General features: G+C 42.3%; 1 protein-coding gene across 2 annotated transcripts in view; it reads left to right on the plus strand.

The window, feature by feature from the left end:
• Positions 1-2,113: 2,113 nt before the first annotated feature.
• Positions 2,114-26,782, plus strand: part of plxdc2b (plexin domain containing 2b) — an 80,011-nt gene continuing 55,342 nt past the window's right edge. For both annotated transcript variants that reach the window (XM_018695343.2, XM_018695344.2), the window contains exon 1: positions 2,114-2,713. In XM_018695343.2, coding sequence (XP_018550859.1) covers positions 2,620-2,713 — 94 coding nt within the window. In that variant the 5' untranslated portion in view covers positions 2,114-2,619. The remainder of the gene's footprint in view (positions 2,714-26,782) is intronic.

Genomic DNA, 26,782 nt, shown 5'->3' on the forward strand with positions numbered 1-26,782 from the left:
TGATCAAATCAAACAGAGGATGGTTCAGATTTATGTCAGGAAGAGGATGGTGACATTATCATGGACAGGCGCTGTCAGCAGATATTTATCTGAGTATCATGATCATAACAACGTCCCCCAGAGCTATTTTAAGACAAATAACTGGTTCACGAGTCTTCAGGATATTTATATTAACAAAAAATGTTTATTAGAGTGAAAGAGAAAGAAAACAGAAGTGCTCTTCCTCAGGTCGTGTTGCAAGTCAAAGTAAAATACACGCATTGACTCTGTTTATGCGCAATCACTGACACTTCACTGGCACAAATCAGCAGCTACACTTATGTAGTGCAAAACAAATCTCTGTATCGCCTGTTGACAGTCGCCACTCTGTAAAGATAATGGGACAAGTGATTTTGAGTGGTGAGTGAGGATAATCAAGGTAACTACTAATTACTGTCAAAGTTATAGCAGTAATTGCTATTTATTGATCTGTTTTTATTTGGGAGGCTGACTGGTTTGCTGTGAGACATCCACAGAATATTTGAGCTCTTAGGTTTTGATTTTGACGACTACAAAAAGTTTGAAAATCCATTTAGCCACCCCCACAAAAAACTACTTTAAATGTTCAATATGCATGCACACAAGCCAAGCAAATTATAAAAGGAGTCCTTTATTCGAGAGTTTCCTCTCTACATTAAGTTTTTCCATGACTGTGGTGCCGCTCCTGAATTCCCACAGCGAGTATCTTAATTGGAACAAGCATGTGGTCCAAGTTGTCCTTCCTGTGCAAACTGAGCGCCAACTTAGCAATGAGGAAGAAAAAGTATGGTCGTCCTCAGCGCAGAGAGAGAGAGAGAGAGAGAGAGAGAGAGCTGTCTTGGAAAAAAAAAGATGAAATGTTCCCTGACACAAGAGGTTTCCAAACCCCCCCACCACACCCTTCAGTGTCTGGCTATTTCTGAGGAAAGTGAAAACACACAACCAAAGAACCTCAAATGATGATTTGTGCTTTTAAATAATAATTTACCATCTAAAAATCCTGCATTGGCTATCTTATGTGATATATATTATCTGTTTGTACTTGTCTTCTTCTTTAGATTCAGGTTCAGGCATTTGTAACATTATCAAAAGGAATCATTTACATGTGAGTTTCCAAAATTCACATCCGTCAATTTGCTCTAATGTTCTGGTCTGGGTTCCTGTGTCCTTTAACAGCCACCAAAAACATACTTAACATTTCAAACATGATTTTGAACCACGGACATGTTTCAGATGTCCACTACAAAAAATAGGTTTTATGTTTATGTTTTTGTTTCAGAGACCACATCAGTTAAACATTGATTTTTACATTTTATTATTGGAGTATAATAACAGAGATCTAACAGAGCTACAAAATACCTATGAAATACAGATACAAAACACAAGTAATATCACTATGTACAATCACTTTATATACATTTTTTAAAATCTGTGAATGACTTTTCAGTAAATAAAAGAAAAAATATGAGTTCATGCACAGCCCATATAACATATAATGTATGACATATAATACTGCTATCATTTTTACACATACAGCAAAATAAGGATGTAAAGCTCATGCCAGCAAAACAGAAAGGTAAATAAGTTCTGACCTAACTTGTACCTGAAGAGGGCGCTCTCTCAGTTCAATCACCTGACTGTGAAGCGATGGTATAAGGTGGAACAAAGTTAGTCTGCTAATCTTTATTTTAGATAGATAGATAGATAGATAGATAGATAGATAGATAGATAGATAGATAGATAGAAACAAAATTACAGTAAGAGAGGAACATAAGAATGACAAAAATCCCTATTCGAAATTGAACACTAAATAAAAACTACGATCACACTGTCTCTCTAAATAGCCCGTTTACAATCTAAGCCTCTGGTGTGTACATTAATATAGGTGTATATGTGTCTCCTTTGTCTGCAGGCAAACAATAAGCCTACAGCAGCAGCTCCTGAAGCTCCAAAAACCTTCCTGTTCTCTACATCTTTTCACATCACTCAGATGCTGCTCGTCAGACAAGGACGCAGATAATTTCCCAGGGCAACAGGAAAAAAATAAAAAATAAATCTGACTGACTGTCTCGCCGGCAGCTGGAGAAACGCTTTGTGTGTTTGCCTCCTCAGGTTCTTCTGCACACACGGAGCATCAAACAGAGGAAGACGAGCCATTGGCTCCGAGGAGTTGATGACGGAGCGAGCGCACTGTCTTCTCCAGGAGCGCATGAGCCTACTCTCTTTCACTCACACTCACACTGCACCTCCGTCCAGTGGGATGAGACCAGTGTGTCGGACTGGGATGAGCCTTTAAGTGGCGAACTTCCTCGTTTTCTATTATTATTTTTTGTTTGTTTTGGAGGCGGAGAGCTGTTAGGACGAGCGCGTTTGACTTCCCAGGAGCGCGCAGAGTGGCACACGCTGGAACAAAAAAAGCAGGTCGGTGCAACGAGTGCAGCGCAGGCAGGTTTCCGTTTTAAAAGCAGCAGGAGAGGCAGGAGAGTTACGGAGTCCGCGGGGGAAAGCGGTGTCGTTTGCGTGACAAAGACGGGACACCTCTCTTAAAACGACCGGGATATTAAGAAGAAGAAGAAGAATCGGCGGCGGAACTTGGGGGATATGGCGGGTGTGAAGACGGCCGACCTTCTCGTTGGAGTTGTTTTAGTTTTGCAGCTTGTGGGGAACGTCCAAGCCGAGATCACAGCCAGTAACGGTAAGAACCAGCACCTTAACCACTAACCAGACCCAGATCAGAGTGAGTTTAGGTCTTTCTTAATGACTCAAGTCCCTGCAGAAGTCGTATCTGCAAAACATGCAGGAGGCAGTGACACAGACAGGTGGAGTGGTTTGCTTTTGCGTAAGAATGACTTTGTTTTCTGCTCCGATTGTTTCTTGTGGAGCAGCAGAAACCCTCTAACATGAAAGCAGAGGTTCTGTGTGCACAATAAGAAGAGTAGACAGACACCCACAGGGCTCTTACTTTTCATAATTTTATTTTTTAGGAAGCATTGACCTACTAACTTCCCCTTTTCTGTATAGATCAAAGACTTTGTTTTATTCTAATTATCATATTTTCACCACAATTACATGGTTTAGTTAATTGCTTTGCTTTTCCCCCCATATTTGCTCATGCATATCCCTGCAGGCTGAGCTGATTAGTACTGTATGTACAATATTCAGTTAAGCATTCAGTTAAGCATATGAAAATCTTAAGCTGCTTCTGAAACTGTCTCTTCTTCAGTTTTCTGGTACATTTACATGCATTTACATTTCTTTCTGTCATCTGTCTGTTAAGCCTTGAAGTGTCTTCCTGCTCTGCAACTTTTAACAGATTTGAAATTAGAAACCACTGAGTAGTGCAGGTGTTGTGTCTATAGAAGTCCTGCAGAGGAACTGATGTTCTGTCCCTCTCGATGTCCTTGATTATGAGACACGTCCACACTGGAGGAACGAGAACTCCAGTGTCGAGCAGTCACCCTGCTGTAAAGCCACAGCGTGTGCATCTAAAGTCCCTTAATCTCAAATCTAGTCCATTCCATACACTGCACACACACACACACATACACACAGAGCTCACCCTCAGACAGACGGTGGAATAAGTCCATGCCAATGCTGGTTCTGTTCACACAGGCGAGCTCTTGTTTCCCAGGACTTTTATTGCTGGCAGTAGATTTTCATCACGTATCAGATAGTGGTTGGAGAAATGTTCGTCTACTGACAGTGACTGTAAATTATTCCTGTATGTGTATGTGTGTGTGTATGTGTGTGTGTGGACCACAGAGGAATGTATGGCTCCGTTTGGGAGAGAGAGAGAGAGCAAGAGATGCTATCGGCTGTGTGTGATCGTTCGCAGCAAGAGGCACGTGCAAATACAAACACATGCACTTTTTAGTTTTCACACAGTCGTACTCAGTCTAATTTTTGAATTGAATCGGCCTCCTGGACTGTGCTGTGCTCTGGCTCATTTGACATCACTGCTTTAGTAAGAAAACAACAGTATGTTTTCCTTTACACAGCCTGGAGTTTATGTTTCTCATAGAAAAACAATCAGAATAAAGCCTGTTGTAGAGGTTACAAACTGAGGAAAACTCCAAAACAACAACATCCATAAACAAAAAAGGGCATTTTCCTTCACTGCTGCATCTCCTGCGTGAGCTGGACGCAGTTAAACTCCAGTCTCCCAGTATGTAGGACAGTATTTTTAGACATCTGGGTGAGGTGCTTCCCTTGTCGTAGACTGACCTCCACTCTTGTGCTGCTGTAAGGAGCAGCCCCTGTCCTTTCTTAGATAGGGCTTTATTAATAGAGCACAGGTGGACTCCTCCACTCTCTGTAAGTCCACTGGGAAGACATAATGTACCATTCCCTGCTTTCAGAATCTCTGAAAGTGTCTTAGCAGCTCCAGTAGAGCCTGAGATTTGAAGACTGGTTGAAGCGTTCATTTCCCTCCCTTGCATTTATTAGTTAGATGAGCTGTAGAGCACATCTGGGCAAAATTACACAACATCCTGTTAGCTCAGAGCATCGTTTTTTCTTCTCTTTTCTTTTTATTAAAGCTCTCAGTCTTTTGCTCTGTGATATTCACCCAGCGATACACTCACCAGTGGCACACTCATAAAGTGATTTTGGGTCAGTTTGCACTCTGCCGCTTTTCTGGGAGTGGAAAAAGAGATGTTCCACTGGAGTCTGGAGTGTGTCTGCATGTGCGATAGGGGAATAAGAGCGTGAGAGAGCAGGAGCGTGAGAGAGAAAGTCTTGCCTCGCGTAATGATGTGGTCTGATTTAAAAGCCTGCACTGAGGGCTGTTAATGTGCTAAGATTGTGGTTGTGTGTGGAATTTCATTCGTTGTGGATGCTTGGAGTTGTGTTTCCTTGCAGGCTTGGGGGGAGGCTGACAGAGGGTTAACCCGCTCACGGAGAGCGGCGATATGGACGTCTCCAGCTCCAGCTCCGGCGCGCCACTCCTCATCCATCATACTGCCAGCAGCTGCCTCTGCAGTCATACAAACACACACTCAGAGGCACATCGGCGTGTGAGCTGCACAGAAACATGAAGATTGGATCTCATTGAGTTTGGCCGTCAAGGCTAAAGATGGGTTCGTCCAGCTGATTCTGTTTTGGATCTTGATCCAAGTTGGTAAAACACCTAAACTGACCAACTAATTGAATCTTTAATTTATGACCTCTCTTTAGTTAGTCACTCTTACTATGACACAACAGGTGTCTGCAAAGAAAAAAAACTCAGCAACCCTTTCAGCACAGCAGAATCTCATACATATTTTGAAAGATGTCTTCATTTTCCCACCGAACAAACCACTTAAAAGGTTTGTTTGTTTGTTCAGCAGATTCGGACCTTGATTCATATTTGCTAAAGAGCTGTTGAATCCCATTTCTTTTCATGTCATCTGCTGCTGTGTCACTCCCTTCTCTTTGTCATGCTTGGAGCGGGATTTATCCCAACATACTGTCCGCAGAAAGGTTCCTCCAACAAAATGGGAGGACTGGGTCAGTCTACTTTAGTGAGGAGATTGTAAGCCCTCTTGGAATCTCACCCCCACCCTCTCCTCTCTCTCTGACATTGCACATTTCAGATCAGACAGAATGAGCTAGCCTCTTTATTGGCCGTCTGAATGACCTGCTGAAAGGAGCTGCCATGAATGGATAACGGGGGTGGGGCGGTGCGAGGAGGGGTGAGAGACAAGGTGGGGTGGCGGCAACTGGGGTTATTGTGCAGCCCTGTATGTGGCGACAGTAGGCCATGCCATACATTGCAGAGGCAGGGAGGCAGGGAGGCAGGGTCACCCCCCCACACTCCCCTGCACCAGCATGCAACAGCAGCACCAGGCTCCTGCATTAGTCACGCCTGGCCCTTACGGCTCAGCTCCCGCCCCTTTTACTCCGGGAAGAAGCTCAGTCTGACGGCTTGAGAGGGCTGGAGTTCAATAGGCTCAGAGACAAAGAGCAAAGAGGCCACTAGTTAATGAAACTCGCTGCAGTTAAGCTCCTCTTTAGCTTTTTCTCATTGTCTTTCATGTGGTTCAAAAGCTCCTTCACTTCCAATTGTTGCAGCACCCTGCCAGAGTTATCACGTCTTCGAGGTCACAGTAATCACTCCCTGGCATTTTCTACTCTGTGTGATTTGTTTAGTTTATTCAGAGCAGCAAAACTGTGGATCTTGTCCATCAAGCAAGTTTGAAAAGGTCAAAGGCAGGAGTGGGAGACTTGCGGTGATGGTTAAAGCTGCCTTGTTATGTAGCGATACAGATCTGGATGTCAGTGGTTTAGTGAGACATGACAAGCATTTTCCATTCACGATAAACATCCCCCTTTCCACAGATGATTACAAAGCTGCCAGTAGACCGCAGCATCATCCACAGTCAGGCTGTTATCGGCTCCTCCTGTTGACTCTGCTGAGGGATGCTGCCAGAGGAGATGCTAGATCATCAGCTGGAGAGTGAAATGAGTAAAATGCTTTTTATTTAGGTGGGAGGAGCTGCCTTTTTCTTTTGCCTGGAGAGGAGCGTATGAGAGGATAACGAGCAGAGGGAGGAAACTGGCAATTCCCCCTCTGTGCTGACCAGCCACTCAGTGCAGGAGAAGATAATTACAGTAGCATAATAACAAAAATATTACACTCTAAAGTATAGTGAGTGATGATTAACAGCATAGATTATAAGAGCAAAAATGAATGGTAGGAATATTAAAGTTTAATTTCTCCCTTGGATACTCTTACACGGTTGTATATTTTCAAACTGTGATTGTTAGCCCTGTAGATCCAAGGATTATCGTGTGTTGAGGGGGTTGGTGTATCTACTTCTCATATGCTTTTGCATCAGTTAGTCATTTACAATTTGCCAGTATGTCAGATATGCATGACACAGAAACATAGTTTGTCTTTGCACGCTCTCCTTTATTGCACCTGCAGACGTACATGAAGACCAAGATAAGCCAAGAATGCCAGGAAGTAGTGGTTGGTGTCCTAGATTTAGAGTTACACTGACTGTGCAATGTCCAAACGAAGCAACACTATATAGGTCTGCAACTAAAGATTATTTTCATTCTTGACCAAACTATTCATTATTTTTCTCCATTAATCATTGGGTCTGTAAAACATCAGTTTTGTTCAATGAATAGTCCAAAACCCAAAAATAGGACCAAGAAAAGCAGTGAATTGTCATGTTTTACAACCTGGAATGATCCAATGATTGAGTGATCGTTGTAGCTGAAAAACTGAAACTCTTTTATGCTGAACTTCTGTCTGTATAATAATAACTTGTTGGTTCAAAGTAGTACATCTGTGAAGGTGTTTGATGCAATGTACTGACACCAAAATCTGACCTTCAGTTTCTCTCCCCTCTTCTCTTTAGATTCAGCTCATCCTACTGAACTAGATTGTAGCAGCATAGGAAATATCAGTGTGCATGACAGTTATCTATAAACCAGTACAGTACCAAACAACCGTGTAACCATCCATTCACATTGTGGAACCTTTTCTGGGTTAATTTTTCCTTTCAAGTTGTCTAATCTGGTCCATGTTCATACAAGTCACATGCAGATTTTTGTCTAGTCTTGCCTGCATGCTGAGGAGTGCTGGACACAGGAATCAAGGGTAAATGTATTTCTTTAACTTGGTGGATTTGATGTTCACGCACAATCATTTGAGTGACTCATTAAACCACAGCAGGGGCTAATTATTGGCACCTATAAGACTGATACACACCACTAAGTGCCTGGTATTTGACATAACATAAAATTCACAGTGCTGACTTTAATGGATGAAATAGTATAAAATGGCTGTGGGTTCCTTGTGGACCTGTTAAAACATTTCAAATAAGTAATAATGTGAAACACAGATGGGATGATTTCATGCTTGTTACACAGTAGACCTGTTGGAGAATCATTTCATTTTATTTGTGTCTAATGGGAGAGCAAGAAAAATAAAGAGATTTCTAGCAGGTGTTACAAAACTATATAATTAATTTTCCCTTTTGAATTATTTACAAAGACGTGGAGACATTTTGATTTTTACCTCCATGTGGTCATTTTTTCAACACACAGACCCCTCGAGGTGTCCGTACTGTAGCTGTGCATCAAAACATAAACCAGCCCCTCCGAATGTGGAAATTATGTGTGGTTCCTGCTGCTTTTTCACATGGTGCCTGCACCAAAGTGATGAAAAGGATCCAGAGATTTGATGCGCTCACTGAAAAAAGTTGAAAGAAGCGGCTCTCCAAAGGCGAGCAAAGTGTTACATGCTTCGCTATCATGAAGGCGAGGGGAGAGCGTGGCGTTTCAGGCTGTCCAGGCGCGCTGAAAGAAGATAAGGTGCCCGTCACTCCACCCTTCAGCAGGCTTCATATCCTGGGCCCAGCAGGAGCAGCGGCTTGGCTTTGTCCCACAAAAGCTAGTGTCATTCAAGGGGTTTACGGCATGCTGCTACATGCCTTTGCCTATATGTGCAACTGTGTGAGAAAGTTTTCTCTCTCACACTCTGCATCCGCGTCTGCCTCTCTGTCTGTTCCAATGCAGTTGGTTTCACAGTTGTTTTCCTGCTTTTACTCTCTATATTTTTGAATTCAGATAGCAGCAAGTGAAGGCAGGATCAGTATGTTCCTTTTAGGACTGGTTTTCAAACCTCAGTACTTTTTGAGAATTTAGCACTGAAGGCTTGGTCAAATTCTTAGGCTTGATTACTTCTCTCTTTAGACGTGGTACTTGACATCTGAAGAGAGAAGTGGAAACATGTCGTAAGCTTGTTTTAATTTGATAAAAAGAAAAACTGGCTTTCTTGCAAAGTAATGAAGTATTGTTTTGTTGTTGGTGTGAAAACATAAGTAATTAATTTTTACATTTCTAATCACTAAGCCCTTTGAGGTTTAGCTACAAAAACAGGGTGTGACATGCTTGTTAATTGCGTTCTACAGATGTTGAAGCGGTGTGTACGGGGCTGTAGTAAGGACCATACTCACACTTTGATGGATAGTGTCTTTGTGTAGATTGTACAAAACCTAAAATGCCAGCTCAAAAGTGTACGCTTTTGGAATGAATAATAGATCTTAACCTTACATTACTCCCAATCCCTATTGTACCAATAATACACTCTTTCCTTCCTTAGCTTAATTAGCTAACTAGCTACAGCTAATAAAATCCACCAATCCACTAAGAATGTTTGGTTATAAATCTGCCAACCCTCATAATGGCTGTATTTCGGTAATGTCATTTGTGAAAGTTTCAATAATACAGGTTGTCTTTGAGGTATATTGTGTCAGCAAAATGCAAAACATCTTTCTTTATTTTAGTGAGAGCAATTACATTTAACTTGACCCCTAACCCAAGCTCAGATTGATGTGTTTATTGGTCTGTTTATCATGTTAATAGCATCCTCATTCCTGAAGCCATCATTTACAGTTTTATTACATGCAGTTTCTCTAAATTAAACGTGCCAGTTGTAACATGTAGCCTTTGCCATGATTAGTCTGCTGGTGCTGTACACACTTGAGTATGTTCAAACGATGTTTTGAACTGTGCCGAGCGAACCCTTGCAGACATTGATGTGTTTTCCCTGCTGTAGGTCCAACAGCGCTGCCTTTGTTACTCTGCCCGGAAAGTGTCTCCACGTCCCCTGTCCAGAAGTTTCTCTTTCCCCACCAAACTCTTCCTGACAAAGAACAAGTATGCCCTGCGGCAACTGCTTTTCACAGCGCAACACAGGCTGCAAGACTTTGATGGGCCACAGCATTTTAGGGTGAGATTGAAAAGGTTTACAGATGCAACTGTATGAGAGGGCAGAGAACAGATTGTGACTTCAAAGTTGGTTCCTGTTTCACATCTTTAAAATGCATATGGACAGAGCAAAAATTTAAGATGTGAAAACTGGTTACTGCTGTTGTCATGTGCCTTTCTATTGAACGTGTTTATTAACTTTGGGTGGGCTGAATGCAGTTTCTTGATGTCCTGAAGCACTAAATGCCACAGAAATTCAAACTGCCTCAGATTTATCAGCCCTGCAGCCCCAGGAATTCAATTTGGTCATCTGTCACTGTTGGTGTTAGAGAGAGAACGGTCAACATTGTTCTGTGACTGTGACTTGTTTTGGCTAATTCACCGCTTGAATGAGTCATGAAGATTCAACACAGAGCTTGTAACACAGCTGTAAGGCTTTCTGCTGGCTCTGCTTGGCTTTGCTGTTCATCACTTGACCCTTCAGGAATCAGGACTGCCAGTAATGGGAGGATAAAGGACTCTTCCCAGAACCCAATAGAGGTTTCTGGAGGTCAGGGTGATTTTTGTTTTGGAGCATGCAGTTTTGGACAAGTCTTGCTCCAGTGTCTCCCAGCTGTCCACCTCCTAACTCGCCGCTGAGCTCATCCTGGAGCTGTAAACAGGAGGCCAGTTGGCAGCACATTTATAATGGGAGTTGCACTTGCAGCAAATTTTCACCTCCCTCCTGTTTACCACTTCTTTTTCTTCTTCTGACTTGATCAAACATGCTTGATTAAACAAACGTGAGCCAAACCTAGAAAAAAAAAAAAACAATCAACAAGTGATTCTGGTAAATGAGGTATAGTTTGTGCCAGGTGTTCAGGTTTCTGTCTCTTTGCCAATGCTTACTAACTGAAAGTTGCTCCCAGAGCTCAGCACAGAGCCAGGAACAAAGGCTTGCTTTGAGTCTTTGTGGTGATGAATTGCAAGGTGTAACAGTGGCCTTTGTATGGGTGTACTGTACTGTTTGTGGGGAGACTGGTAGCAGTTCCCATGCTCTGCTCAGGTAACAAGACACTCTCAAGTCTTAATCCAGTGGTATGTCCTGCACTGACTGAGGGAGCTGATTGTGTTTTCTTGTACAGTCTGGTAAGAACAAGCACCCTGATATCAAGGGTGATGATTCAGGAGGCGATGACAGATCGATTTAATGGGCACAATATATCAAATTCTGTGTTTTGGCTGGTCTTAGCTTGACTACTTTATGTGGCATTTCTATTAAATACAGGTATTTGTTATGCTTAAGTAGATACGAACATGTCTAGCAATGTCTGTCTGTGCTTGGAATATATATTTCCTTTCCTGTCCTCTTTTCTTTGACAAACAAGACAGAGCTGTCACTGTCACACAACCACTTTCTCTCCCTTGCCCGTGGAGGGTGGCTCTCAATAATTTCCTTCCTTTAGGCTGATGGGTCTTTTGTCTCATCCCCGAACATACAGTATTTGCTCACCGAGTGTCTCTGAGAATGAATGCTCTTCAGATCTGGCGCCCATCCTACTGAAATACGTGGTCACCTTTCTGGGACTGTTGAACTGCTCTGTGTATTACATTTTATGCTGCCTGTTTTCAGCAGCATAAAATGAGAAATTACATTCATTTTCATCAGCTAATGATCTCCTGTACAAACAAAGTGATAAATGGCATTTGTTGTGATTGGAATTCTTAGTGTTTGTGACCATTAAAAGGTGTTTATGTGAAAGCTCTTTTGTCAGGTGGTGAGAGGAGCCCTAACCGCATCGTAAAGTGGTAATTGACTCCCATTTAAAGGCCTTTGTCTCCCGTGCCCCAGAATGCACTAATTAGATGGCAAGTAAATTAGTGTGAGCAGTTTAATTATGAATATGTTATTCATACCATCGCGCAAAGGTAATAAATGTGCCCATCTCTCAGACAGGTGGGGTGGGAGTGACTGATAAGAGAACAATGCAAAACCACAATTGGTATGAGTGACAGACGCTATGGAGCCTGTTATTGATAGATGTTAGCCTAACAGTAGGCCCTGAGATATAAAACACAACAACAACATTACAAAAAAACACAACATTTTAGAAAACAACAAAGCAGATTTTCAGTTTGTTGTGTTTTCAGAAATATCATGTTTTCTGTAATCTTATTGTGTTTTGTGAAATGTTTTTGTGTTTTCTATTTTGCTGCTGTGTTGAAATTAATGTTGTGTTGCACCTCAGGGCCACCACATGAAGGAAAGATAAGCTATAAACATCACACTTTTGAGAACATCTAGCCTCATTTTGTTGTTATTGTTCAACCCAGATGCTGTGTGTTGAGGGGTTTATCATAGCACTGGAGTCCCACAGCAACCAAAAGCTGATACGTGTCTCGGCTAGAGGAGGTCCAGCTATTGATTAAATGTCTGGCTGACTCCCCACTCACCCAAAGGCCTCTGGTATCACAGACGCTGGAAGTGGTCAAGGTGCCAACGTAATGTGCATCATTGCAACTGGGACCTGCTGGCTGCCAACCCAACTTCATCTAAACACATTTATTTAAGTCATAAATAAAGGATTGTGGGCAAGTAATTTGACATCTGTGATGTAATAAATTTTCTCTCTCTTTTGTTTTTGGCCAAGATAAAATGAAAGACCTGCTTCCCAGCACATATTGAATGAGGAGGTCAAATATGAAATGCCCTCTCTCCAAGAAGCTGCCAAACCAGTGATATATGCCTTGAAAATCCTATCTATCGACAAGGAGCCAAAACTGAAAATGAGAGGTGGCGATATGAATATAAATGAGTTATTTGATGTCCTTTTCTTGCCATGACCCTGCCTCAAATGGCTGGCAGACGTGCTGGTTTTCTTTTGAAGGCACCTACCCATTATTCATTCCTTCAATAATCCATGATTTCCCTGCTGCTACAAAGCCAACTGGGCCAGTGTTTGTGATATAACATGATTTTTAATATAACATTCATCACTTTTTCCTACTATTAGGAGCTTATTCCAGTTGAAAGTTGTTATTAAATATCCTTCTGACAGTTGTTCTGGTCAGAGCAGAGCTGATGTATTTAGAGATATTTTGGGATTTTTTATGCTCACTGGGGATTAGATGTACAGTGAGCATGCCAGAGTGCCAACCTAAATAGGAGATGACTTTGAAAAAATGTCATATAAAGTGACGTTTCCTCAACTGAACACAACAAAAACAGTAAAAAAACATCTACAAAGAATAAAAACATCATGGAGGAAATGAGTCAAACGTGGTAAAAAGCCAGCATTGTCCTGAAAGCATAGAAAAGTTTATATGTTTACTGTAAAAAGCTTCCCTGCTCCGGGGCTTTTTTGTCTTAGCGGATGTTGAGCCACATGCAGAGAATTTGTGGGAGTGTTTTTTCCTCAGTGGTTCAGGGGATGAGCTCAGATCACAGCAGAAGATCGGATCATCAGATCTTACGCTGAGGGAAATACTGCGTTTTATTGTTTGCACATCATCTCTGCAAGCAATTAGGCCTGAACGGAGGAATTGGAGAGTTTACTGAAAGGTCAGACCCCAATACTTGCTCTGTCTGTGTGTTCATGTGTGTTTCTGTGTGTATTTGTATATGTGTGAGCCCTGCCTCGGTTTGAGGTTATTGAGCAGCCACTTCACAGTGAGCCATCAGCAGCTGGTAGCTATTGATTGTGTATCATGTGTAAACAGATGAAATAGATGGGCTAATTTGGGGTCATTTCTTGCATAAGGTCATGGATTCAAGGATAAATATGAAGGTCAGGAGATACTTTGAGGTCAAAATGAGACTTCGTATACATCTATGGTGTTTGTTTTGACTTGTGTACTTGTCAAAATTGTAATTTTAAAATTGTAATGTAGTTTTATTTGTCTTTCTGTTGTGACAGTACCTCATACACTGGTGTTTTAATATCACTTCAAGTCCAATGGTCTGGTTGGCAGTTAGCCACCTGGAGACTATTCGATGCATAGTCCCATCAGTGATTTGAGCACTTTGACTTTATGACGGGTCCTGCAGTGCTCAAAGGATCAGCGGTATAGCTAACAAGAGCTGTGGTTGTTGTGGTTACAGGGCTACCTGTTGCTGTGAGTCATTTGTTGACCACAACTAGACCAGTTAAAGTTTTTTGTTGTGAAAAAACCTGAAAGTTTAGAGCAGTTCATTAGCACTTCATTAAACCTTGAGGAGCTACAGTATATGACTCTTTCTACGTGGATACGTTCAGGATCTCCTGCTGCTGATTTCCCAGGTTCTCGTTAACGTTGCCGTGTCAAATGTGATTTGAAAGCAAGCTTGAATGATTGGTTGCGTGCTGTCTGGCAGTCCAGACTGACCCTCAGCAAATGACCCGAGGATGTGTTTTTAATAAGCTGGGAGTCACAGTAATCTGCAGCTGAGAACAGAAGCCAGCCTGCCTCTCTTCTCACATCTCACAGCTCTTCCTGGAGTATATGGTGGTGGAGAAACGGAAATCCTGTATGCCTTATCTCCTGTTCCTGTCCTATCTTTGCCTCTGCCAGTCTGTCTCACATTTTCTGTCTCTCATTTCCCCTTGCACCCAGTTTCGCATTCTCATTTCTCTTCCTGCCCCAGTTTTTCATACAGGAGAGCTGAGTAAAAGATGAACAGTCTTAGGAGTCCTCAGCTGTGTCATCCATTATACCAGTTTAGTTGTGTAGCCTGTCCTTCACCCACCGCCAGCCCGAGCTGATGAAGAGTCTGGAAATCAATACCACACTGATAACATTGAGTCTGCACCTGAAGAAAGAGGACATGAATCAATATCATACTAAAATCACACAAAGTCACCATGACACTAATGCAGCTGGACAAAATAGCACTCTTATGTCACACAGGACTGAGGTTTGTAATGGTTTGCAACCAAATCAGCATAGTGGAAGTAGAAGTTCTGCACATGCTGGTATTTGAATATTTATGATAAATAGACTGAAAAACCCTATTTCACTGTTAAAACATCTCTTTCCAAATGTGAGTGTTAATATTCTTCTGTAATACAATCCTCTTTTCTGGGAAGACTTTCCACAAGATTTTGGAGCCTGGTTATAGTAGAGTAATATCTCTGAGGAGCAATTTGGCTCTCAGACAACAATCAATAAAAATAAATACAGGAAAGTACAGCAATGAATAAAGTATACAGTTTAACCGTCAGTTGTCACCAATGATTTAATGAAAGCAGTAAGAAGAAAAAGACCACAGCTAGTAAGAGTCCAAATTACATTTTGTTTAAAGATCTGCTATAGAGTAGAAGATCTCACATATCTTCTAAGAAGCTGCAACCTCGATTCTGATGAAAGCAAACTGAATTCACTGTGTAAAAGACCCAGTAGGATGACCTGAGCTTTCTGTGTGGATCTGACTTGATGCAACTGGCAAAGACCAATTAATAAAATGTTTTGCAGGGCTTTGTTTCCATTCAGCCATTCATCATCCACTCATATTGAGCGATTATCGGCATTGGTGGGTTTGTGTTGCTTCAGGTAACAGGTCCAGTTTGAGTAATGGATTCATGTGTTTGAAGGCTTATCAGATACTGAAGCGCTGCACAAAGGTTTATAATACCCAGAGACAGGATTTTACAACTCGAGTATATATATATGTGTGTGTGTGTGTGTGTGTGTGTGTGTGCAGTCACGTTATGTAGCTATCCAGTAGAAGTCGAGCCAGGTTCAACTTGCTGTGCTGGCTGCTGACACTGACCTCTGAGGGCTGTGTTTCTTCGCACAGGGCTGAAGTGGGTTTGAACGTAGCTTGAGGCCTGGCTCGCTTGGATGAGGTTGAGGTCAGGGCTCTGGGCAGTTATGTCAAGTTCCTCCATACCAAACTTTTCTTTGAGTGTGAGACATCATCATGAACAGAAGGAGACCTTCTCTTGAAAGCACCATGTTACTTATAATATCACTGTACGCCGCAGCATTAAGATTTACCAAGATTCAATGGCCTCAATGTAACTCAGGTCTTTACAGGATAATGTCCACCATACTACGTTGTAAATGTTGTGAGAGCTAAGAAGCAAAACTCCTCAGATATAGATGTATCAGAGAGCGGAAAAACAGAGTGAGACAGTGCACAGGCAGTCAGTGTGATAGCAGGTCCCTCATCTCAACCCCTGACCTTTCTCTCGCGGCAAGGGAAGACCTCAATCCCACTCCCTGAGTTGATAGCCTGTTGGCTAAATTCATCTCTCTGTCTGGGCGAGAGGGAAGCAAACACATTAACACTGTGATGTCGGACTGTGGCCAAATAAAGCACTTACCAACAGACCTTGGACAAATACCCCTACGAGTAGGCAAATATAAATAAAGGCATGCAGACACTGGGAAAGGTTTCTAATCAATGAGCAAATACGTGATTGAATGGGCATGTAACCCTTCAGCCCTATAGCTCAGACAAGTGGACATTTACAATGTAGTATAGTAGGAGAAGTAGTCCCACAGCAGAGGGATCGATTTAAAAGAAAACTGATTTGTAAGAGAGCTTTCTAGAATGAACCATTTTCCTACTATTAATATGTCCTATATAATTGCATTGCCTGAAAAGTTAATGATAGCTTTAAAAGCCTCAAATAATTTAGAACATCTTATCAAAATACTGACAAACAGAGCAATGTGTTTTTCAGCCCACTGTCAGTGTAGAAAGAAATGCTGTTAAAGCAGCAGCGTCTTTTCAATTTTCAATTGTCCCTTGCTGCATTTCATCAACGTATTGTTTGGCAGTTTCAGCAAAGACTGCTGTCTATTTTTTTTTCATCTTGGCATTTGCAGGGAACACATTCAGAACATTCAGCAGTAAATCTTTGTTTACAGTGGAATGCCACTGACAGAGAAAAGCTTTGGGGAGTTTAAAGTTGTTAAGGTCAGTGGAGACTCGTAAGGTTTTGTCATTTTTCAGAGAAAAAGCACCTCCCCTCCCTTCTGTCTGTCTCTGTCTCTGTCTATTTTTTGGAAACTTCAGTATAAATCTACCGAAAATGAGCTCATAAGAACACCTAACAAATAAAATTTTATGACTCTGCTTTATCAGAAGAGATATATTTGACAGTATCATAAGTCAGTACTTTCCCCTCTGCCCTTTGCAACATTTAAAATAACTGTGAGGTCACATGAAGATGTAAAAATACAAGATTAAGAAACATAGGCTCTGAAATGTGAACTGTTCTTCTCTTCTGTTGATATCAAAGTCAACATGTGAGAGTGGTAGCAAAGCTTGCTATGCACCATTTGGTATTGTTTGCACACGCTGCAGCCCCTCAGGTCGTGTCTCGGTCTAACATACATGCTGGCAGGTAAATCACTCCCTCTGGCCCGTGTGACACAGGGATTTCAGTGTGTAACCCCCGGGGTGTTTGTGTCCTGTGGCAGATTTGCAGTGACAGGCCCCTGCCTAGACATGACAGACAACACATCCGGCTTGATATGAGGGTACAATCACGTTGACAGGGAGGTAATGAAAGGCCCCGTCTCCCTGACACCTTGGCTGTCCCACTCGGTGCCGGTGCTGAAGTGGTTTGCAGAGTGATTGACGGTGATAATTTGACCCTGTCTGTCAGGGTGTCTGTCTTTATGGAGTGGCATCACTGTGATGACCCGATTGTCTCTGCGGTGTGGGGTTATCTGCTCAAATTATAGATGTACTTAATCTGTCAAATAGTGGGTGTTTGTGACGGGTTGGTTCTTAAATTAGCAGGTTTCTTATAATTTTCTTGTAGCTTTGAGATAAAGAGACCGTCTGGAATTTAACAGCATATTTTTAATGGTTTATTTTGCAATTCCTGATTGATTAGCATCCTTCTGTAAGCTGTTTCAGGGATTCAGAGGGATGAATGGAAAAGACAGATGGGAATACCATGTGGGACCGCACATCTGTCTTGAAGGAGGAAAAAACAGGTTTGGCCTTGTAAAGAGGACAATGAACAGAGGAGGACGTGGAGGGAGGTTGGAGAGGGAATGCGAGGGCAAGCTGTGGAAGAACTACACCAACATCTGAGCTCGGGGGGTCGAACAGTTGGAGCTACATCAGCTTCCTCTCATCCACCGTGTAGATTCACAACCTCGAGTCAGCTGCAGGAGTTGATTTTGTGAGCCGTGAGAGCACAGATGCAGCACAACAACTTCTGTGAAATAAATGTTTTATGGCAGTGATTACTAAAAGGTCATCTGAAGGGAATGTACTGTAGACTCAAAATGTTGCTTTCTGAAAAGCCAAAGTTCAAACTCAAGCAGCAAGAAGATTCCTATCATAAGCTTGTTAGCAGAGCGAGCGAGTGCTACCGCTTCTCATGTGTCAGCGATATTCCCTCACCTCTTTGACTTTGATGCCGTTTGGCTTTTTTCATATCCCTCACTTCTGCAGCTAGCTTCCATTTTCTCACAGAGACAGTTGACGGACACATTCACATGGTCGTAGGCAAACAGAGCCCACGTTCCACAGCCTCCACTGTTGTCATGAAAGAAGCTTTTTTTAAAGAGGGTGAATTTTGTGCAGATGTCTTGTTTTCTTCCAGCTTTATTTTTCCACTACTGCCCCTTTTCTCTCCTGCAGATGTGAAGGCTTTTGTTAGTCACATCCCGGCCTTCCCTGAGCTCTGGATAGTTTCAGCTGCGTCGGACAGGAATGTGTTCATTTATTTTTATTGAATAGCAGAGACGGTGAAGGTGTTTTATTATAAATAAAGTGCACTCAAACTGATTTTTGAAAGGGTGGCATCATGCCTGCATCAAGTGTAGAAATAGAGAATGTCTGGATACAATTCTTTATTATTTTGGCCCAAAATGACTGAATGTGCACAAAAATTTTGAACATTTTTAGATGAAATTTTATATGCACATTCATGGTCCCTAAAGGATGAATCCTGATGACTTTGGTAAACCTCTGTCTTTTCTCCCGGTGCCACCATGAGGCTAACATCTGTGTTTTTCCTGGTGAAATGTCTCATCAACTATTTGAAATTTTGTACAGTCATTAATTTCCTCATTAGGACAACTTTGTGTTTAACGTTAGCGTGCTAACATACAAAACTAAGACGCCGAACACTGAAAACATTACATCTGCTAAAAATAAAGTTTAGCTTTCTTCTTCTCTTTAATGTCAATTGTATCCTCCTCAATACTAAATGGTGCTTGACTGTGTTGACAGTGCATATAGTAAATAATTTGGATGCCAAGGTCTCCACATGTGTTGAGTCTGTCTGCCAACTACCTACAGAGGACAGATGGTAATAATATATGACAGTCTGGGGTACTGTAAGCATGTGTGCATGCTTTTGTGCTTTTTATAACATTGCTGTGTTTGCAGTATGTGTGGTTGTAGAAATCTTTGTGTGCTCATAAAGGTGTTTGTCGCTTCATGCAGCTGGATCCATATCAGCCTTGATTAATGATAACTGGCATGAAATTACTGATACCCAATTTGCTTCAGTGTCAGCTGTCACACAAAAGAGAGGAGACAGAGAGCAGATATTCTAAATACATTTCAGTGCGAGGACAAGCTTGTTAGTCAAGGTCATTTTCCTCACTTCACCGACTGTCAGCGACGTGTTTCTGCAGGTTTGTGTCTGGGCTGTGACCCAGTTCCCCAGCTGACAGGGTCATAAACACAGCGCAGTAGACTGAATAGAGGGAATAACAGCCCAACACACGACTGTACAGTCTTTATAGACTGTGTAAAAGAGCCAAGGGCATCATTATGCAGTTTTACACAGTGCAAGTCATGTGCTGCTGTGGGACAGGTCTATACAAAACCTACCTGGCCTCGTTGTCTGCACTTTTACTGCCCTACAGAGAATAGGTTGTAGAGGTGCTCTCATCTAAGACAAATCACCAAATCTAGCTTCTGCATGGCTGCACTCCCACTGTGGGTTTGTTAGATTTTCTTTGCCTCTGAGTTTGGTGAAACTTGCTGTAACAGATAAAGTCGCATTTACAGAATCCTGACTTCTTGTTGGGAGTTTTGCTCCCTAGGAGCTGAAATGCCTCAACTCTGAAATGCTTTAGCTTTGCATCTTTACATTTTGATCGATCATTTTTTAATCATTTTTCACTTGAAGTTTTGAAGCCCAGTCAGAGAATGATGGGAAATCAATTCGAGAAAGGGATATAATCTCACTATCTGCCAAATATTATGGCTACATTTGGACCAGAACCAAAGAGAAGTCTTGTTGATCTATTGTCTCCCTGCCAGCCAGTAATGGTATGCTAATGCTGTAATTATTTTCCTTGTCAGACAACAAACTTTGTCTTCTGTTCCCAAGGGCGAAGTTACACTTGAGACGTTTTAGAAACAGATGACGGATTGTCAAACTTGCTGCCCAAATAGCTGTGGTTACCGAAAACTAATCATTGGCTTTTGAAAAATTTGGGCTGCTCACCTCTAAGACCAGTTATTTAAGAAAAGATGAATTGCAGCATCAGAAGTCCACCTCTCTGTCTGGTGCAGTACTGCATAGGCTCCCTGTGTGTCTCTGCGTAATAGAGCCTGTGTTTTCTGCCTGTAAAGCCCCCGGCAGTCTGTCTCCTGTGGTTGAATCCTCAGAGAAAGGTGGTGTGAAGTCAGAGGATAGTGTCTGCAGGTACAGCAGCTCTGAGTAACAGAGTGACTCAACCCAGCGTTCAACCCCCTGAGGGCCTTTCCCCCCTCTGTGCGGTGGCTTTGACAGCTCCCCCTCCCACTGTTTCCCTCCTTCATCTTAACCTAGCGCTGGCACATCAAACTGCGGCCGCTTTTTAAAAACACCTCTTGATGGCATCTTGTTTTTGGTACCTGCTTTTCACTCCTGTCTTGACACATCAGCAGCAAAAAACTTCAAACAGAATGTGAGTTTGGTTTCTCACCTGTTCCGAGTCGAGCCACATGCATTTCATGTGTTAAAAAAAAGCTGAGGGTTTTCAGGTTATCACTGCAGGGAGATTTGCATGATTTCATGATTTATTCATGTGTTGCCACTTCTTGGTGTTTGTCTGTAAGCATTTGCCTCTGAATATGTCCCCTGTACAGCAGCTACACCTCGTGAGAGGAGTCTAAAGGCATGAGGGCTGATACCTTTCCTTTCCTTTCCTTCTGTTTGGTGAAGCAAGCCAAGGCTCTCTCGGTGCCGTGGGCCCCCTAAGTTTGATCAATGTATCCCAGACCATGGGGCCCAGTGCTGATGGCAGGGTGCCCAGAAGCATGGCATGGGGAGAGAGGGAGGGTTGAGGCATACTTGTCACACTTGAAAGTCCTAAAACAGGGAGGATTTTCAAAGCCAGAGTGGGTTTGGGGCTTAGCTTTCCCACAAAATGCCAAGGTTCTGTAACTATACTGCAACTTTCCTGCCATGCTCTTCACAACCAAAACTGCATTTTCTTTTATTTCATTTAATTTAAAAATATAGATCTCAACAAAGTTTTTGTATACTTGAAAGGTGCTATATAATTTTGACTTAAAACAATCAAAAAATAACTAAAATTTTCATCATAATTTGAAGTTTTGACATCATGTCAAAGACATCTTTGTATTGTGTTGCAGAGATATCTGCTAAAGTTAGCATGCTAACCAGCTTATCCGGTCCTGTCCCATCTTATAATAGCACTTTGTACTGCAAGAGCTGGGAAGCAGCTTTGGGCGGTGCCAGGCTAGCTGTTTCCAGTCTGGATGCTAAGCTAGGCTAATCACCTGCTGGATCTAACTTTCGATTTAGCGTGCAGTTACAGGTATGAGACTTGTTGCTGACTCTGAGCCAAAACAAAGGCAGTGTCAGAAGTTCTCCTGGGAAAATCATGAGGGTTAGTAAGTGTGGGGTGAGACTGCCAAGATACATCCATCTCTCTACCCAAATAACAACACAGCCACTCCTTCTCCTGTCCTCCTCCTCATCACCTCAGGAGGACTAAACTAACCCTCATCCAGACTGACTACCAAGGGACAAACAAGAGGAGAGTTGGAAGATATTTCAGAACAAGTGTATCCCATTTGCATTCAAACCCAGTGTCTCCCAGGCTGTTTGTCAGAGGGCACTGAACTGTCTGTTTCTATTAAAGACTCAGTGCAGCCATGCCTCGCTTGTATAAGACAAATGGTGCCATCACTCCTGAAGTGCACAATTACTCCTGTGTCCTCTACAGGGGTCAGAAATATGTTTGAAATAGATCTATAGGAGTATTTGTGGGATCAATGGCACAAATGACAAACAGAAGCAGAAACACGTTAGCTGGCTTGACAGCTAAGGGGCTTTTACCACAAATATACATGTCAACACTCGCAGCAGTCTGATGGGGCTACATGTCAACATGCTGCTGAGGTGGTCGACATGAGCTGCTGTCCGGTAAGTGTTTGAGTCCGAGGGGGAAAAGGCAAGTAGCAGCACGCTACGCTGGTGTTCGCACCAGAAAGTGGCACAGGAAGGTGTATGTGCATGTAGGTGATGTTGGAGGTTTGTGTCATATTTTTTAGACCTTCATTACGAGCGTCTGAGTTGTAATTGAGATTTAGACTAAATTCTGAAATAACTCCAATAGAATCAATTCAGCTATTTTAACAAAATTTTCTTAGTTGTTTGCTCGTTTATCCTTGTTCTGCTGTACCTTCAGTGTTTGCAGCGCTAGCAAATCCAGAATTCTCATGTATCTCCAGTGAACTCCCAAAATCTGTGTCACACCTGTGTTCCCTATTAGCCTGTTTTCCTCATGCACTGACCCAAACACTCATGTTAACAACCTGCTCTACATCTCCGGACCCTACAGCTGCACCACACAGCTGTTCAGGGATTGTAACTGGAAGCGATAAACCAAAACAACCTGCTCTTTCTTTTCACCATTTTATTTCAACTCTAGTGACCTTACTAATAAGCTCTTCTCCCCACGTTACATCTTTCACAATTTCTGTCCAGCTCTATTTCTGTCTTTGCTAATAAGCAACTTCCTAAAAATCTGCAGAATTTAATGAGATAGTTGGCCATCTTATCTCTGAGACAGTAATTTAAATCACACCGAGGACTGTTACTCCTGAAGAAATCATCTCTGTCTTACACATTCTGCCCAAAGAAATTAAAAAGTTGAACTGTTTATTAGATTGTTCAGCTCATCAGAACATTTTCATGCAGTCACCAGTGTCATTTTCGGTGCCATTGCAATTATCGGGAAGAGTGCAAGAGTGAAATAAATGAGAAATCTGATTAATTCTGTATTTAATCAATTAAATTAAGCTTTGACAAGTGAAGAAACCTTTGTGCTTTTCACTTGTCTTGTCAGAAAAGAAACGAAGCAGAGATTCTCAGCTAAATCTGCATAATAAAAACTCTCAGGAGGTAAAGAGGAAATCTCATTATTCAATTGACAATGCAAATATTTGCCAGTGTTCATTTCTGATTGAATAGAAGTTTTAGAGCTTAATGAGATACACTGTCCTACATGCGCATTCCCCTCTGTAGTGGGATTTTTTTTGCAGGGAATCGGCCAGCTGTTCGGTGACACGCTGCTCTGTAGGTCTCATTTTCTGCACAGCACAATTCCCGGCGAGGAGAGGAGGTTGTGTTGTAAACAATATTTAATATTGATTTCCTGTGAGTGGCTGAAGTCTCTACTGCTGAATGGGAGGAGGTTGAAGCAATTACAGACTCTGTGTGACTGGGATGTGGCTCACAGTTTGTCAACAGATATATGAAATGTGCTGGGCTGGGTTTGGCAGCTACAGGCCTGGGGGATGGTCCTCGCTCTCTCTTTGTCTCACTCCTTCTGCAGAGGCTGAAAATACATATTTCCTGATGTGCTTCTGTGTGATGCTGGTGCTGTAGATTGTTGGTATATTCAGTCTTTTTGTTGTTGCTGGCTTGTGGGTATGGGTGCCTGGAGGCTGAAGGTGGGAGGATATGGGATTTGGCAAGTTTTTAAGGAGTTTGTTACGTGTATTTTCCACATATTTTTAGAGAACATTAAAAATCTGGGCTATATGTTTACATCTGCTCACTGGGAAATAATCCAAATCTTGGAAAAAAACATGTGTAATGCATGTTTTTATTTACGAGGTTCTTCATTACTCACATGTTCAAGTATTTATGGCTTGATCAAATTAGCTTGATTGTAAGGAATTTCATAAGTGGATATAAGGGCTGGGAAATTGACGAACTGTGCAGTCTGACAACCACAGTACGTGTTGCTGGTCGAGTTTGTGATGATGGATTGGGCTCTGTGCTGAGAATGGATGCATCACTGACTAAATGTGGGAAGATTAATATGAGCAATTAAAAAGTATTTAAAATAAATTGTGGATACTGCCACAATAGTACAATTTCCTGTTACAGATGTATCTGATAAACTAAAATCGGCTGATATTATCAACCTAGCCAGTGTATAGTGTAAAAAAGAAAAAGAAAACATAACCATATGATTGTCCTTGGCCTTCTTAAACTCCTCAGACAGCTGGACTCTCTTTTTTTAAACTGTGGGAAATGGCAGGTCCATTGGGCTAAGAGTTGGACCTGTCTGTGTGTGTTTACACAGCGTTCAACTTAGAGAACATTGGAGTGTGGAGAGGTTTGGCAGAGTGGAAGGGTGAGACACTCTGATGCTGATGGATTAGCAGGAAAGACGAGGACAGACCCAAGGGCCCTGTCTGGTCTCGCCTGGAGCCCTCGGCCCAGAAAGAAAGTAGAAAAAACACGGTTAATACACTCACACTGGCACCCAGTCAAACAGTCTTTACCTGCAGGACAAGTCGCACACGTACACATCAGCACTGAAAGTCTCACTCTGCAGACTCACGCATGTAGACATCTACACACACTTAGAACAAGCCTGTCCACACTACAGGGAATCAATCTTCAGTTAAAGTGGTGCTGCCTCACATAGGCATGCTATTCCTCACACATTCACTCTGTTGTCTCTGAGTCACCTCTCAGATCGATTGCTTTTAGAAATGGAGAAGTGGTCAATTAGCTTAAAGCACCCATGCAGGTCGGTATGTTTAAAATGACCATAATTTAACCTCGGAAGTTGTTGTCGCAGCAGTGTTTGGATGTGTAGAGTTTTCTTTTCTTTTCTTGTTTTGTGAAGGAGTGATTAATGAGCTTTAAGTAGCTAGATCATTTTAGCGCTGAAGCTGCAGAAGTTGGTTTGGCAGTGAGTCAAGACATGTGATGTGATGAAAATATGGCGAGTGAGCCGAATCGATGATGGTCCAACCGAACAGATGTGGGCTGAGGGGAAGGAAAAAGTGCATCATATGCGACAGTTGCTTGTTTTATGGCCAGCAAATAGCTGAAAATGACATATAGTTACGTCCAAGTGAAAAAGCCCTGTAGAGGCTGTAATAATTATGACTGTTGGTGCTGTGACGTTATTGTCAAGAGACAAAGTCTGCAAACACATAAAAAAAACTGCTGTATTTTTGAAGCTGCAGTGTTGTCTCTTTAGCCTTCAAAGCTTGAATGTTTGAAGTTGGAAATGGCGAAGGTGGTGAATTAGATGTATACTAAAATTTCCTCATCTTTTACCTCAGAAGACATTTTGACTTGTCACGGTAGGGAACGCACAGGTGGAAGTAATAAAATGAATGACCTGTCATGGGTTCCTGGGAAAAGAACAGACGCTGTTAATGTTAGAAAGTAGCACTTGTGCTTTTCCTACTTTGACAAGTCAAGATGTCTGCTGTGAAAAAGGCCTGTGAGCAAGGAGCTACTGTTGCACAAAATACTGGCAAAGTAAGCTCACAGTCACTGGTTTTGATTACCAGCTCTGTACGACCTTTGTTGTTCTGTGCAGGCATGTCCAAAACTTGTTCTTTTATTAACATCTAGATACTGTGGGAAGCTAACTTTGATCAGACGGTCAGTTTTTATTGTTTTTCTGACTGATCAAACTGTTTTGCAGCTGCAGTGATGCAGTTCAAGCCATCCCATCTGTTTTTTGTGAGATTTACTTACAAATATTATTCTTCCCAGGTGTGCGAACAGATGTGTAGAGGGCCAAAAATATACTCTGTATACAACATACAAGTGAGTCAGCAAGTTCATGACCACAAACCCCTCTGAGGCAAGATTGTTTTGAGGAGAGGTGGACAAAAAGAGTGATTATTTTGCCGAGTGTGTCTCAGATGTTAGATGTGTGGGTGTGTTTGTATCCACAGAAACTCAGCCAAAGAGTGTGTGAAACCCGCAGGATAAAGGCGAGGCTATTGTTTGTGATGTGGCGTATCAGAATTAAAGTGCAGGCTTTTCTCCAGCCTATTCCTCTCTATTCACCAGTACAGATGTGACCATTTCCAATTTTAAGGTCTGTTAAGCAAGCACTAAGAGAACTGAGGGCACAGTGAAAGCACAGATTTTGTGTTTTCATGGAGATTCATGGATTGAGGCAGATTGAGAGATGCTGAGTTTTTTTTTTCTGTGCAAAGCAGCCAGCTGTTGACCTGTAAGAATACAGTAATGTTACCACAGGTAATGGTCTTCACTGGAGGGAGGAGAAATAATCTGTTACATGAGGTCCAGTGTCTGGTGATACATTGCCTGCCAGGTCCGGCCTCCCTCATGCTAGAGCAATTCAAGGCTCCGGGGCTCCAGAGCCCCACTGCTCATACGCAGAGTTGAAAAGTGGAATGAGAGCCAACAGCAGCGCTTCATACTCCTGCAGTCTATCACTCAATCTTCTGAAATATGAGACAGGACACTGTGCCTGACTGGAATCCTGAATTCCTAAATGCCTGTGTCACTCAGGAAGCACTCCTCTCTTTGTAATCCCGCTGTCTCCTGACTGCCTGCAGCCCTCCGTGCCTGTCTGTTTGTCTCTCTGCCAGAGCATCTTTGTATACATTTCCTGCACTGACCAACACCGGAGCCAAGACAACCACCAATTACATAAAGAAAGCCGCGGCGGTGACAGCAGACTCCATGATGGTTAGCTCCAGCACTTCAAACCCTGTGTTTTGGGGTTTGATACTGTGTGCTTGGGTATGTTACTTGGTGCTTTGTGGCTTAGACTGCTTGGATTTTGTGTCCAGTGTATTTAGATGCTGTGAGCAGACACACAGAGGGGAAATTAGCAATTATGTAAAAAGCCCGATTAA

Source organism: Lates calcarifer, linkage group LG24 (assembly GCF_001640805.2).
Source record: "Lates calcarifer isolate ASB-BC8 linkage group LG24, TLL_Latcal_v3, whole genome shotgun sequence".
Taxonomy (NCBI): Eukaryota; Metazoa; Chordata; class Actinopteri; family Centropomidae; genus Lates; species Lates calcarifer.